The 14,479-nt window shown below is 37.4% G+C and overlaps 1 protein-coding gene across 1 annotated transcript; it reads left to right on the plus strand.

Annotated features, from left to right (window-relative positions):
- The first annotated feature begins 678 nt into the window (after positions 1-678).
- On the plus strand, positions 679-14,152 carry LOC126299167 (vacuolar protein sorting-associated protein 33B). The gene is made up of 2 exons (XM_049990928.1): positions 679-1,060; positions 12,305-14,152. Exons 1-2 carry the CDS (start codon positions 882-884, stop codon positions 13,917-13,919), a joined length of 1,794 nt encoding a protein of 597 aa, XP_049846885.1. The 5' UTR covers positions 679-881; the 3' UTR covers positions 13,920-14,152.
- The last annotated feature ends 327 nt before the right edge of the window (positions 14,153-14,479 follow it).

Genomic DNA, 14,479 nt, shown 5'->3' on the forward strand with positions numbered 1-14,479 from the left:
GCCGTCTGTGCCGTGTCTTCACGCCTTCAAACGATGTCGTAAACCTTCCTTGAAGAATCGTTTGCTAAACGTCAACATTTCCTGCGCCTGCTACTGATGTGACAATCGGTCCCTTAACTACTACCTTCCAGCCATAGCTGCAAGAAAGTCACAAGAATTCCCCACATCCACGCCTGTACTTATTCGTGATGCAGCGGGTTGTTGAGAGATCCATCAATCTCTTCATAGAAGTCACTGTCAGTTCTTCCATTTAAAGGTCTCTAATTCGTATGTACGTCGTCGTAAATTTAACCTGAAGACGCGATTAATTATCCTGAAACATGTTGTTCCTAGATTCCACAATAAACAAGGATTAGCAGCTACAAGCTGGCCCTACAGATTTTTAGAAGATTTTAAGACGAAACATTTTTAAAGAGATTTTTTAACTGTGCATATATTAAGCTGCGGTTGTCCACATAGAAAACTTACATTACAATTTTAGTTCACTGCAATGGGACATTTTAAATAATGTACAAACCCAGCCAATTTAACTTTCTAAATTGATAAAAATGTTCAGAATCAGACTCATGGTATTTAATTCATTTTGCAACGGATAGTTCCAAAGCTTCCGTCAACTTCGTAGGAGGTTGTGGCGAGTAATTACCACAGGTGTTAACTGTGGTAATTACTGTTGCATTCACATCTTTAGTTACGATATCACAATAGGTCAAAGATCCTACATTCAGTGTAACGAAATCATAAGCAAGCACTAAACAATTGAGGCAAATATGAAAACAAAGTATGAGAATGTCAATGCGTTACAGCTTTGATGTTTTTTACGTGCAACAATGCTTAGGTCCTTCGAAAGAATCCTATAATAATGCTGACGTGTTGAGAATCGAATGCTATGTAAGCTTTTAGTGCCGAAGGTTACCATGGATTCCCGGTTGCAGTGTTTGAATCAAATCTCCCAAAGGAAACTCACTGAAATTTTGGTTAAAATACCTGGGAAAAAAGACCTGATAATCGATCCACGTTTGATGAAACCTCTTGAGCAAATTACAGGAGTCTCAGTATTGAGGTTTGTAGTTTATTTAATTGCGTTGATAAATAATATTAAGTTAGCAGATTTACTTGATTAGGACTTTCATATGAACTCAGTCGCATGTATGGCACATAGCACGCGTTGTTATGCATTGTGTAACAAATTAATGCCCCAGTAATGAGGAGTATGTAATGTAGGCTACTAATATAATTTGCTAGATTGGTTAGTTAAATGGTCGTGTGGAATATTGCTCTTTAAACTAATAGTGGAGGTTTTAGAGTACATTGGTCAGAGTATTCTGAATAAATAGTGACCAACTATTATAAACGAAAACGACCTTTTCCGGCATTGTTGACGGTCACCCTGTTTTGCGTTTTTGAAAGTTAAGTCCCTGTTAACAGCGTGTCTCGTTCAGTTTCGATCTACCTCGTCAGGGTAATTCAGAATCGAATACTATCACAGTTGGATGAGAATGTCAGACTGCATTTGCTGTTGGAGTTCAAGTATAAATCCTGGAATTCGTCTGAAGATTGCTTGATTAGGGTACTCCATTTGCTTTGCCGTATAATCAGTGAAATGAAATGCCATGTAGTATTTCCCCTTCCATAACAGAGATCTGATAGTCGCCTGGCGAAATGCTTGCTTAACTGTGTCTTGTGATTAACTGTGGATTTGTGGAATATGTCAGTTAAATGTAGTAACATTTTTTTGAAGTGTGTTAGGTTACACATTGCCCATATTAACCATTTTCTAAATTGTGACTACATTTTGTAACCGTCCATATATTCTACAATGTGAAGACATGCCATTAATTTATTGTAAGGAGACACCAATCGTCAACACAGAGGGAAAGATTTGAACACTTGGCATACTCCAACCTGTAACTTACAGAGCAGTTGGTCACTGCAATAGAGAACAAAGTAACTATCAAATCATTATTGCAGAATTGTAACCATGTTTATTCCCTTTATGGATTCTTTTGTATAGATTGCATAAGTTGCACTAGTTACTCGGGCTTTACATTAACCAAAACAAACATGTCTGAGCACCAGTCTGTGAAAAAGGAGATGACAGACCGGTGATTTGTTCATTTGATATCAATCTTAATTTAACATAACATCAGTTCTTCTATTTTCAATAAGCCTTATTATCTGTACAGTTACTTACTTCTGGGAAGGAGAGTAGGCAGGCATATGTTTGATTCCCTGAAGAGATTCAGACATAGAATTCACACTGAATTCTGGACACTATGATGACTTGACCAAACCAATTAAAGGCTATAAATATAGATGGTGGCAAAAACCAATCAGCGTTAGTTTAGTGAAACATGGTACCACAACATTGAATAATATTTTGGACATGTACAGATCATCAAATTTGTACTAAAATTTCAAGAAAGAGTTTGCCCGATGAACTTCTTAGCCCTCATATCTGCGTGTGTACACCCAGATTCCTTATGTAGACATTGTGATGTGTGAGATATGTGGATATGATTTTATTCAGAAGGGACTCTCCATAGTCCCGCTTACAAATCAATGCGTGCAATGAAAATTATTTCCCCAATACACCATATATTTTTAGGAATTTATGAACAGTTATTCACTACTGTTTTGTGGAGAGAAAGATGCAGTTTCTGCATTTAACAATTGATGCCAAATTCATGCAAGGGGGGGGGGGGGGGGCAATATTGAATGTTGGCTGCAACTTTCACAAATTTTAAGTCTACATATTGTATTGTATTGTATATTTATTGGTCCTGTGAATCATGCACTGTACTGGGGTACATAATGATATAGGACAAGTCAAATAATTTGCAATAAAGTTTAACAGAAAAAACTGTTGTATGGTTTTCAGTATATAGCAATATAACTCTTAACATATGGGAATAACATTTCACAAATAAATTTTACGTGCACACATTTGATTATACAGACACACACATATATGTAATAGACCACATATAATACACAGATAAATATACATGTACACATTTCTTATTTTGGCCTTAATTGTATAAACTATTTAAATTCATCAACACTATAGTAGCAATTCCGTAGCAAGTAGTCACTCACTGCAGTTTTGAAATTATGAATGCCAGTTATTGCCTTAATTTCTTTAGGTAGTTTGTTATACAGTTTTTTTTCCTGCTTGCAAGGGTGTTTTAGTGTTGTATTTGAAAACTGCATATGTAAATCTTGATTATTTCTCGTGTTGTATAAATGGATATTTTGTTTTTTTGGAGCAATCTTGCTATTATCATCTACGATTTTCCTTATAAACATTATTGTTTCTAGGATATATAGGCATGGTAATGGAAGAATATGAAGCTTTTTAAATGTGGGTTTGCCCGAAGATCGAGATGCTAAGCCTTCCATGGCTCTTATAATTCTTTTTTGTGCAATAAAACCGCTTTTGCTGGGTGGTGAATTTCCCCGACAAATTAAACCATATCTCAGTAGTGATTCTGCTTGGGCATAGTATACATTTTTTATGGCTTGTATAGCTGTGCATCCAGCAAGAATTTTTATACTATAACAAATGGTATTTAATTTACTACACAGGTGTTGTGTGTGTTTCTGCCATCTTAGATCCAAACTCCCATAAATTTGGTGCTATTTACAATTCAAGTCTTTTGCCTAACAATTCTATGGTTGCAGTTAAAAGGTTGTTTATTCTGCACTGTGTGTAGATGCATAGTGTTTGTTTTGTGTGTGTTTATTATTAAGTTGTTCATTGCGAACCATTTTGATACATGTGTAGTGCTCTTTTTTATTTCATTTTTGAGCTCTTCTGGGGTCTTTTCTTTGATAAGTATATTGGTATCATTGGCATATTTAATGTACTTACAGTTAGGGCTGGATGGTTCCAGGTCATTTACAAACAGCAAGAACAGGATTGGTCCCAGTACGGCACCCTGCGGCACACCATATTTAACACACTGTTTTTCTGATTGATAGGAAGTTAAATTTTTTCCGTCTTTGTACAAGACTTAAAGTATTTGGTGTCTGTTCTCTAGATATGTCTTTACCCATTCATAGGCTGGGCCTCTGAGATCAACATTTTCTAGCTTTCTAAGCAATAGACCATGGTTAATGATGTCACATGCTTTTGAAAGATCTAGGAATATTGCTGCTATGTGTTATTTTCTATCTAATGCATTTAAAACTTCATTTAAGAAATCTATAATAGCTGTCTCAGTGGATTTACATTTTCGGAAACCATGCTGTGTAGCTGAGAAAAGTTTATTTTTTTCAATGAAATCTATGAGTCTTTTATAAAAGATTTTTTCAATTATTTTAGAAAAAAACAGGTAGTAGAGAGACTGGCGTATAATTTGTTATATCTGTTTTTTTTTACCCTTTTTGAACAATGACTTCACTTTAGCTATTTTTAACCTTTCTGGGAAGATTCCCTGAGAAAGTGAACTATTGCATATGTCTACCATGGGCTTAACTACTAAGGGTTTTTTTTTAATGATATGGTCTGGTATGTTGTCAGTACCAGAGGAAAATTCTGATTTTATCTCCCCTATTTTTTAATGATACGGTCTGGTATGTTGTCAGTACCAGAGGAAAAATTTGATTTTAGCTCTCCTATTGTTTTTACCATTTCCTGTTCATTTGTTGGGTGCAGGAAGAGAGACTTGTTACTAGGGATAGTTTTAATCTGATTTGCAGTAACAGCATTTTGAAAGTTTTGCTTCACCAGAATCTCAGCTGCCTTAGAGAAATATGAGTTAAAATTATTTGCTATCTGCTGGGGATCAGATATTACAGAAGTGTTTTCATTCAGTTTGATATTATGGTATTCTCTCGGTTTTACTCCTGTTTCATGCCTTACAATCTCCCATATGGCTTTCATTTTATTTTGTGCATTTGCTATGAAGGAACTATTTCCCATTCTTTTTGCTTATTTGATGACTTTAGTTAAAATCTTTTTGTAATTCTTGAAATAGGAATCAAATTCTATAGTAGCCTTTAAATTGAAAGTTGCTAAGAGGTTCAGTAAAGCAGTTTTTTCATTAGACTCACTTGCAAAGTCAATGTTGAAATCCCCACATATAATTAGTTTTCTATTTTTTTGTGTAATCTTGTGTAAGATATTTTCAAGGTCCTTTAACATAATGTTAGTATTGCCAGTTGGCGCCCTGTATAGACAAATTATAGCAATTTTTTCATCTGTGATTTCAATTCCATTTACCTCAATATCTTTCTCTATGGATAATTTTTCTACATATGCCATAGATTTAAAATTTATGCTATTTTAAACATATATGCAACTGAAACTTCCTGGCAGATTAAAACTGTGTGCCCAACCGAGACTCGAACTCGGGACCTTTGCCTTTCGCGGGCAAGTGCTCTACCAACTGAGCTACCGAAGCACGACTCACGTCCGGTACTCACAGCGGAGACATGGCTTAGCCACAGCCTGGGGGATGTTTCCAGAATGAGATTTTCACTCTGGCAGAAGTAAAGCTGTGAGTACCGGACGTGAGTCGTGCTTCGGTAGCTCAGTTGGTAGAGCACTTGCCCGCGAAAGGCAAAGGTCCCGAGTTCGAGTCTCGGTCGGGCACACAGTTTTAATCTGCCAGGAAGTTTCATATCAGCGCACACTCCGCTGCAGAGTGAAAATCTCATTCTGGAAACATCCCCCAGGCTGTGGCTAAGCCATGTCTCCGCAGTATCCTTTCTTTCAGGAGTGCTAGTTCTGCAAGTTTCGCAGAAGAGCTTCTGTAAGGTTTGGAAGGTAGGAGACGGATACTGGCAGAAGTAAAGCTGTGAGTACCGGACGTGATTCGTGCTTCGGTAGCTCAGTTGGTAGAGCACTTGCCCGCGAAAGGCAAAGGTCCCGAGTTCGCGTCTCGGTCGGGCACACAGTTTTAATCTGCCAGGAAGTTTCATATCAGCGCACACTCCGCTGCAGAGTGAAAATCTCATTCTGGAAACATCCCCCAGGCTGTGGCTAAGCCATGTCTCCGCAGTATCCTTTCTTTCAGGAGTGCTAGTTCTGCAAGTTTCGCAGAAGAGCTTCTGTAAGGTTTGGAAGGTAGGAGACGGATACTGGCAGAAGTAAAGCTGTGAGTACCGAACGTGAGTCGTGCTTCGGTAGCTCAGTTGGTAGAGCACTTGCCCGCGAAAGGCAAAGGTCCCGAGTTCGAGTCTCGGTCGGGCACACAGTTTTAATCTGCCAGGAAGTTTCATATCAGCGCACACTCCGCTGCAGAGTGAAAATCTCATTCTGGATATATGCAACTACCACCATGTTTATACAATTTCCGACAAAAGTAACTACACAGCATATGAAGTTTCTCTTTGTCAAGCCAATGTTCAGTAAAACATAATACAGAGGTGTTTTTCATGTCACTTTCCAACAAAATTTGAAATTTGTTTACTTTGTTGGATAGGGATTGTACATTTTGATGAAATACCGTCAGGTTTGGCGTTAAACACGAGTTCTAAAACTTACTATCCTAGTACTTATATTTATATTGGAATTTCTGCCTTGAAGATATTTTTTATTTTCAATTTTCACCCCCTCCACGCTGTATCAGTTTCCCTTGTTCTTGATGATTTGACAGATGTGTGTAACCATTTTACTGAAATTCATTCTCCTAGACATGGATTTGTAACTGGAACCTTTGCCTTTTGCTGGCAAATGCTCTACTGAGGTATCCAGGCACAACTCACAACCCGCCCTTGCAGCTTCACTTCCAATGGTACCCCTGTCTTGCCTTTCAAACTATATGGAATTCTCACATGCATATCTTGCAGGACTAGCACTCTTGGAAAAAAGTATACTGGGCAGAAATCGCTTACCATAGCCTAGAGGATTGTTTATAGAAACAATTTCCACTCTGAAGCTAAGTGATTGGTGAATTGAAACTTTGTGGCAAGTAAAAACTATATGCTGAACCAGGGCTCAAACCAGGAACCTTTACGCAAATGCTCTGCCAACTGAGCTATTCAGAGACAAAACACGGCATTCCCTTTCAGCTTCACTTCTACCAATACCTCTCAACTATCTTCCAGGAGAATTGTTTCCTTAGACTGTGGCTAAGCAATTTCTCCACGGTATCCTATCTTCCAAGAGTGCTAGTACTGTAAGGTATGCAGGAGAACTTACATGAAACTTGGAGTGTAGGAAAGAAGCGCTGGCAGAAGTGAAGTGGAGAGGCTGTATCATGAGTCATACATGCATAGCTTAGTCAGTAGAGCATTTGCCCACAAAACACAAAGGTTTCAACTTCAAATCCCAGTCCAACCCGCTGCAGAGTTTTGATGTCAGGAAGTTTCCAATTACCATATGCTCTGCTGTAGAATGAAAAATCATTCTGCTACATTATTTTACTGTAAAGTTGCATTTCAGATAAATGCTGTTTCATGTATTAATATGCACAGATAGTAGCTATGTGGGTAGTAGAATACATGGGAACTGTACAAGTGGGTGTGTTAAATTATTTCATCCAGTAAGAATACATCACTATACATTCCAGTTTAGTCAGAATTATATATTCTGAATGTGGAATAACATCAATAAAATTAACTGTCTAGTGATGAATAAAAATGTTTCTTGCTGTTTTACACATTTTGAGGTACTTTGTGCAAAATATTGAAGTAGTTGTGCTTAGAATTACTGACAATGTTGTAGTAGCAGAAGATAAAGACATCTTGATGTCTGCCAGCTAAAGTGTTTACTGTGAGTTGCAGGAAAAAAATCATGTACTGTAATCATAGTCTACACACATCAAAACAAGTTTTGCATCACCTCGGTTCTGAGAGTTCGGGAACCTGCACAGAAAATTGGAATAGAGATCAACATAAACACCATGTCTTACCTTTTTATTGCACATGAAAACCACGCATTTCATGTTGTACCACCATATGCTGAGACCTTCAGTGGTGGTGGTCCAGGTTGCTGTACACACCAGTACCTTTAATACCCGGTAGCACGTGCTTTTGCACTGATGCATGCCTGTATTCGTCGTGACATACTATCCACAAGTTAATCAAGCCACTGTTGGTCCAGATTGTCCCACTCCTCAAGGGGATTCGGTGTAGATCCCTCAGAGTGGTTGGTGGGTCACATCGTCCATAAACAGCCCTTTTCTATCTATACCAGGCATGTTTGATATGGTTCATGTCTGGAGAACATGCTGGCCACTCTACTTGAGCAATGTCGTTATCGTGAAAGAAGTCATTCACAAGATGTGTGCGATGGGGCGTGAATTGTCCTCCATGAAGATTAATGCCTCACCAGTATGCTGCAGATATGGTTGCTCTATTGGTCGGAGGATGGCATTCTCTTATTGTACAGCTGTTATGGCAACTTCCATGACCACCAGCGGCGTACGTCAGCCCCATGTAATGTCACCCTAACAGAGCAGGGAACCTCCACCTCACTGCACTTACTGTACAGTGTGTCTAAGGCATTCAGCCTGACCGGGTTGCCTTCAAACACGTCTCTAATGATTGGTTGAAGACATAAGTGACACTCATCATTGAAGAGAACATGATGCCAATCCCGAGTGGTCCATTCGGCGTGTTGATGGGCCCATCTGTACTGTGCTGCATGGTGTCGTGGTTGCAAAGATGGACCTCGCTATGTATGTCAGGAGTGAAGTTGCGCATCATACAGCCTATTGCGCACAGTTTGAGTCACAACACAATGTCCTCTGGCTGCACGCAAAGCATTATTCAACATAGTGTTGCTGTCAGGGTTCCTCTGAGCCATAATCTGTAGGTAGTGGTCATCCACTGCAGTATTAGCCCTTGGGCAGCCTGGGCGAGGCATGTCATCGATAGTTCCTGTCTCTCTGTATGTCCTCCATGTCCAAACAATGTTGATTTTGTTCACTCTGAAACGCCTGGACACCTCCCTTGCTGAGAGCCCTTCCTGGCACAAAGTAACAATGCAGACGTGATCGAATCATGGTATTGACCATCTAGGCATGGTTGAACGACAGACAACATGAGATGTGTACCGCCTTCCTGGTGGAATGACTGGAACTGATTGGCTGTCGGACCCCATCTGTCTAATATGTGCTGCTCATACTTGATTGTTTACATCTTTGGGTAGGTTTAGAGACATCACTGAACAGTCAAAGGGACTGTGCCTGTGATACAATATCCAAAGTCAACGTCTGTCTCCGGGACTTCTGGGAACCAGGGTGATGCAAAACGTTTTTGGATGTGTGTATTTACATATTATTTCAATATGATTTCCTAATGAACAAGGAACAAATAACCGCAGAATTTTTGTTATTTGAGCAACGAAAGGATAGAAATTTTTGTGTTTTATAGTATGGTGATATGGATCAATAATGGCACATGTCCCTTGCCCTCCTAAAAAAATTATCTTCACAGACTGATTTCACATCCTGCCCCACCACATGGACAGTTATAGCAGTTTAGTATCAGTTTCAAGAAAACCAGAACTCATACTGGATATTGAGTAGTAGCAAGTGTAGGGCTTTTCATAGCCGTTTGGTGTGAAAACTCTAAACTACATGACCATTTGCCACCATTCTTCTTCTAACTGAAGAAGCCAGATGACTCTGGGGATGATTTCCAGTAGCATTACGCCTTCAGTTTGCTATGCCTTTTCTTGTATTACCATCAATGTGATAACAATACTAAGAATGGGAATGTGTAAAATATTCACACGTATCTGAATGTTATCTGTCTGACAGTTCTCCCAAATTTTAGTGCTTCCAATAAATTAATAAGTGTTTCCTGCTCCCTTCCTCCCCCCACAGCCAAGTTCTTGAGTATGCACATGTGTAGTGTGTGAACATTTTCTTAGGACCAAAAAAATTGTAAGAATTTCATAGGTTAACGGTCTTTTAGTGATGCCATGTCAGCATGCTCAGTTTTGTACCTGTAACACTGAACAAAAGAACTAGAGATTTGTAACTCAAAGTAAGGAGTGTTGTGCAGTGTATTCTAAATAACTACGCATTCAGCATCATGTTGGGGCTTACTGAAACTTATGAATGATTTAACATAATTATGATGCCACTTGGAAAAAAGAAATAGTTTACACTGTAGCACGAAGAGAATGCATAGTCCTCTGTTAGAGTTTCACACACATGAAACTTAACAGGCTGAAAAGTAATTGAGTTTAATAAATGTAATGCCCCAGCATTCTGCATCAGAAACATAACACAAACAAAACAACATACTCTCCTATCAAGTTATTGTTGATCATAGGTTGGTGTTGAAAGAGCAGAGAATTCATATTTGGAAGTGAATACAAGCTTACATGTGACTGCTTTTATACAGCTTAAATGGCTCTTCATTAAAAATCGACCGAGGTTTGGCCATGGCAACCCCTTAATCACGCAGTTTGAATGCCTGTTTCTTGATGAAGGAAAACTTTTGATTCATTGTGACACTGCCATTTATTGCATAAAATACATATTACGTGGAATACAATCTGAATTAGTGAGTAAACAAAGAATTTTTTGAATGCTACAATCCAGTTTGTCATATACACTGTGTGTTGCTCATAAATACCCACAACAACAAGAAATACATTGATATTCATCACACACAAATTGATAAGTGAGCAATTTCAGTAGTACTTTAACAATGTTCAGAGCTGTCTGTAAATATTAGCAAATGTAATGTGACACACTCAAGTGCAGTTGCAACAGTATTTGCAGCCAGGTAGCTCTGTCTGTCAAATACTGTTAAAGGACACTTTTAATCAGCATTAGGTGAGGTAAGAGTTACATAGAGACACCCCTTTTGTTTTTCATTGTTGATGTGCAATATATGTATCTAACACACACCAAAACATGGATTGGTTTTTAGTCTCATACATATTGCAGTGTCAGATTGTACTTTGCAGTTTTAGTTTATTAGAAATAAAAGTGCATTAAATACAGAGTTAATGTTATTGCAGTACACTGATGCTGAAATTAAAACTGACTTAACCGATCAAAAAACAGGATTCACATGTCGTCATAATTATGTGTATTAAGTGTGGATCTGCTATCACGTATGACCAATGTAGACCACTGTCTACACTCTCAATCATTCTTTTGCCTACACATTTATTTCACATTCACCTTTGTTAGATTCGTCAACTTTCGGGCTTACATATCACATGTGATGTGGAATATATCTGCCAGTCATCACAACCTAGATATCACACAGTGCTATATCACACTTGAATCTATGATGGAATGAACATTCAAATTAAGGACTGTGCTGTATCAAGGCATGCTTTATAACCATGCCATGTTTTGTGTGAATAAAAAAGACACTTATCAAGTTCCATCATGAGGACAGCATATACTTCAGGAATACATCATTTTAAGTTGTGAATGGATTTTTGGCCTATGAATGGGATAGATGTACAGTACATAATTTTGAATATGCTTGGTCCATCTATAGTGTTATCAAATGTAAATAACCGATATGTCATTATTCTTGTACTGTTAATTATTGTTGCAGTGGTTGTGGTGGTGGTTGTAGTAGTAATAGTACAATATAACTTTTAGTAATGGTGCAAAGTTATGAAAGTACCCAACCCTACCGTAAAATCGGGTGCACTGTTGATTGATATAATTGTGTAGAATGTTCCTCATAAAATATGGTAAGAGTTTTTGCTCACAATGATAGCACCCGTGAAAATGTGTAATTAAGGAAGACCCCTCTTCAAGTCTATTAGGTGGAGTAATATCCTAAGTGTAGTATGTCCGTATGACTGGATAAGAATACTGGTAACTCTGCAGTTAAGCACCCTCGAACAGTAAACATGCACTTTGTGTTGATAAATGTAGGGGTAATTAGCCTTCTCCATTTCAGAGTATGGACATCATAACAAAGTCTAGATAATAAAACAAATACACATAAGATCCATTTTGTAACTAATAGACAAATGTATCATAGTCTTCCTAATCCAGAATAGATAGGTGAGCATAATTTCAGAATGTAATTTGTGACACTAAACAGGAAAAATGTGGACAACTTGCCAAAACCATGCTTTGCATGGAAATCTATCACAGAGTTGAAGTAACAGACATTTGAAGATTATGGTTACTGTGAAATTTTTAAATTATTGAAGTGCAGATCAAAAACTGAACAATTTTCTCTATCATCAATTTTATTGTCACTTCAAATTGCTCAATATTTTTCATAAAGATTGAAGTTATTGATTTTGTCATCCTTAGTGGGTTCCTTCAGATAATACTAGTGTACAGCATACATCTTGTAATTATATTCTGTATCAGTTATTATCAGAACTTAAAACATTTAATACTTCATTTTTCAGGTCTCATGGAGTACACAAAATTCATAAGCTGGAAAAAAGTGGTTTCCGATATGTCAGTAATCATTGGGTTTATCTCGTATATTCTGACCTTATAACTACAAAGTATATTTGTGATCAGATAAATGCAGATTTACAGTGCAAACCCACAAATTCTTATTACATTATATTTGTTCCATGTGAACTTGTTGCTCTCTTGAATCTTTTGGAAGAGGAAGGTGTGTTTGGTCTAGTGACTGTATACAGATTTATGTGGGAAATGATTTCTCTAGATAGTAGTGTACTGTCATTTGAATTACCAAATTTGTTTCGTATGCTGTTTGTGGATGGAGATAAATCATTTCTTCCTGCAGTGGCCCACTCTCTTTGGTCACTGCAGATACTCTTTGGGAAGATACCCATGACTGTAATGTGTGGAAAATTTGCATCACAAGTGTGTAAAATATTGAATATTCTATTGAAGGAGTTGGGGAATCCCACCAAACAAGAGGCAGATATTGACTGCTTAGTTATAGTAGATAGGGATTTTGATTATGCATCTGTGTTGCTTACAGCAGTTACATACGCTGGGCTACTGGATGAAGTTTTTGGAGTTAAGTGTGGAACTGTTGAATTTGATGAAAAAGTTACTGGTACAAAAGGAACTGTAAATTATCGGCTAACTGATGAAGATGATATTTATCATGAAATGAAAAATAGACATTTTTCAGATGTATACTCCTTCTTAAGCACTAAAAAAGAGGAACTTCATAGTGAGTATAAAAGGTGTCAAAAAATGGGTCTCCAGGAAATGAAACAGTACGTTGCAACTGATCTGCAAAAAGTTAAGGAAAAGAAACGCTCACTTTCGTACCATATTGGTGCTTGTGAAATCATCATTGGAGAAATGGGACACCGATATGAAGCTTTGCACAAATTTGAACAAAACACGTTGGAAGGAAAATCTAGAGGTGAAAATTTCACGTATTTAGAGGATTGCTTAGCAACACAGTGTGTAAACAGATTTACTTGTCTTCGATTACTATGCCTCATGTGCCTAACACAGAATGGACTAACTCAGGATGAGAGTTCTGCATTTATGAAACAGTTTCTGCATTCATATGGGTATGATAATCTGACATTATTCTATAACTTGGAAAAGCTTGGACTGTTTGTAAGACATGACACTGACACTGGTGAAACAACTGGAAAATTAACTGATCGAGTAGCTCAAGTTGTATCCTTAAACAGGAAAAGTAGTGCCTTTCATAGTATTGCACAAAAGCTGAAATTGTTTCCAGAAATTAAGGATGACTTTGATCTTAAAAAACCAAAAGATATGGGTTACGTGTTTAGTGGGGCGTACATTCCTGCAGTGTGTCAGCTAGTTAATTTACTAACCCAGCATGACATGTCAGTTGATGATATAACAAAATTGTTGCCAGGCATACAAATAAATATTTCTTCTAAGGATGCATCAAAGATTAAATGCAAAAACTTTTTGGTATATTTTATTGGAGGTGTGACATATGCTGAAATAGCAGCATTTCAGCTGCTTGAGAAATTTACGGACACAAGAATAATAGTTGCTGGTACAGGTGTTATTAATGGTTGCTCATTAATACGCAGTGTTGAATAAATTCAAATACAGCTTAAGTTAACTGGTGAATGCATTCCTAGAAGCAGTAGTATTTTTACTTTCTTTAAATATGAGATTATAGATAAATTTCTTTGAACATTTTACTGTGATCTTATTTTGAAAGCAGCTTCAATGTTATAAGTGTGTTGCTGGCATGTAAGTTATGTAATGAAATATTTAATTGTAGTTGTGTCTCATTTAATTCTGTAAATAAAGTATACATTGTATGTTAACTGACATATAAAAAAAAATGTCACATATGAAAAATATTACAAGCTTGCAAAGATTAGACATAATCATCTAAAGAGTACAACTGTAATAGAAAAAAAGTGGCCTTCACTGTAAATGATCAACAAGATTTGCCCATAAATTGAAATTGTGCTACCTGTGTAGGAATGGAGTACACCATACTTAGAATAGACCCGTGATTGAGTGATAACAAAAACAGTGCATTAGATCCATAATGTCTCAGTTGCGTTTGACTATCATTAAGAGTGAAATGTAGTCTCTTCATATAATTTGCAACATAATGTCATAAAGGCCCTGTTAGTTCCCTGCCT

Source organism: Schistocerca gregaria, chromosome X, assembly GCF_023897955.1.
Source record: "Schistocerca gregaria isolate iqSchGreg1 chromosome X, iqSchGreg1.2, whole genome shotgun sequence".
In the NCBI taxonomy this organism is placed as follows: Eukaryota; Metazoa; Arthropoda; class Insecta; order Orthoptera; family Acrididae; genus Schistocerca; species Schistocerca gregaria.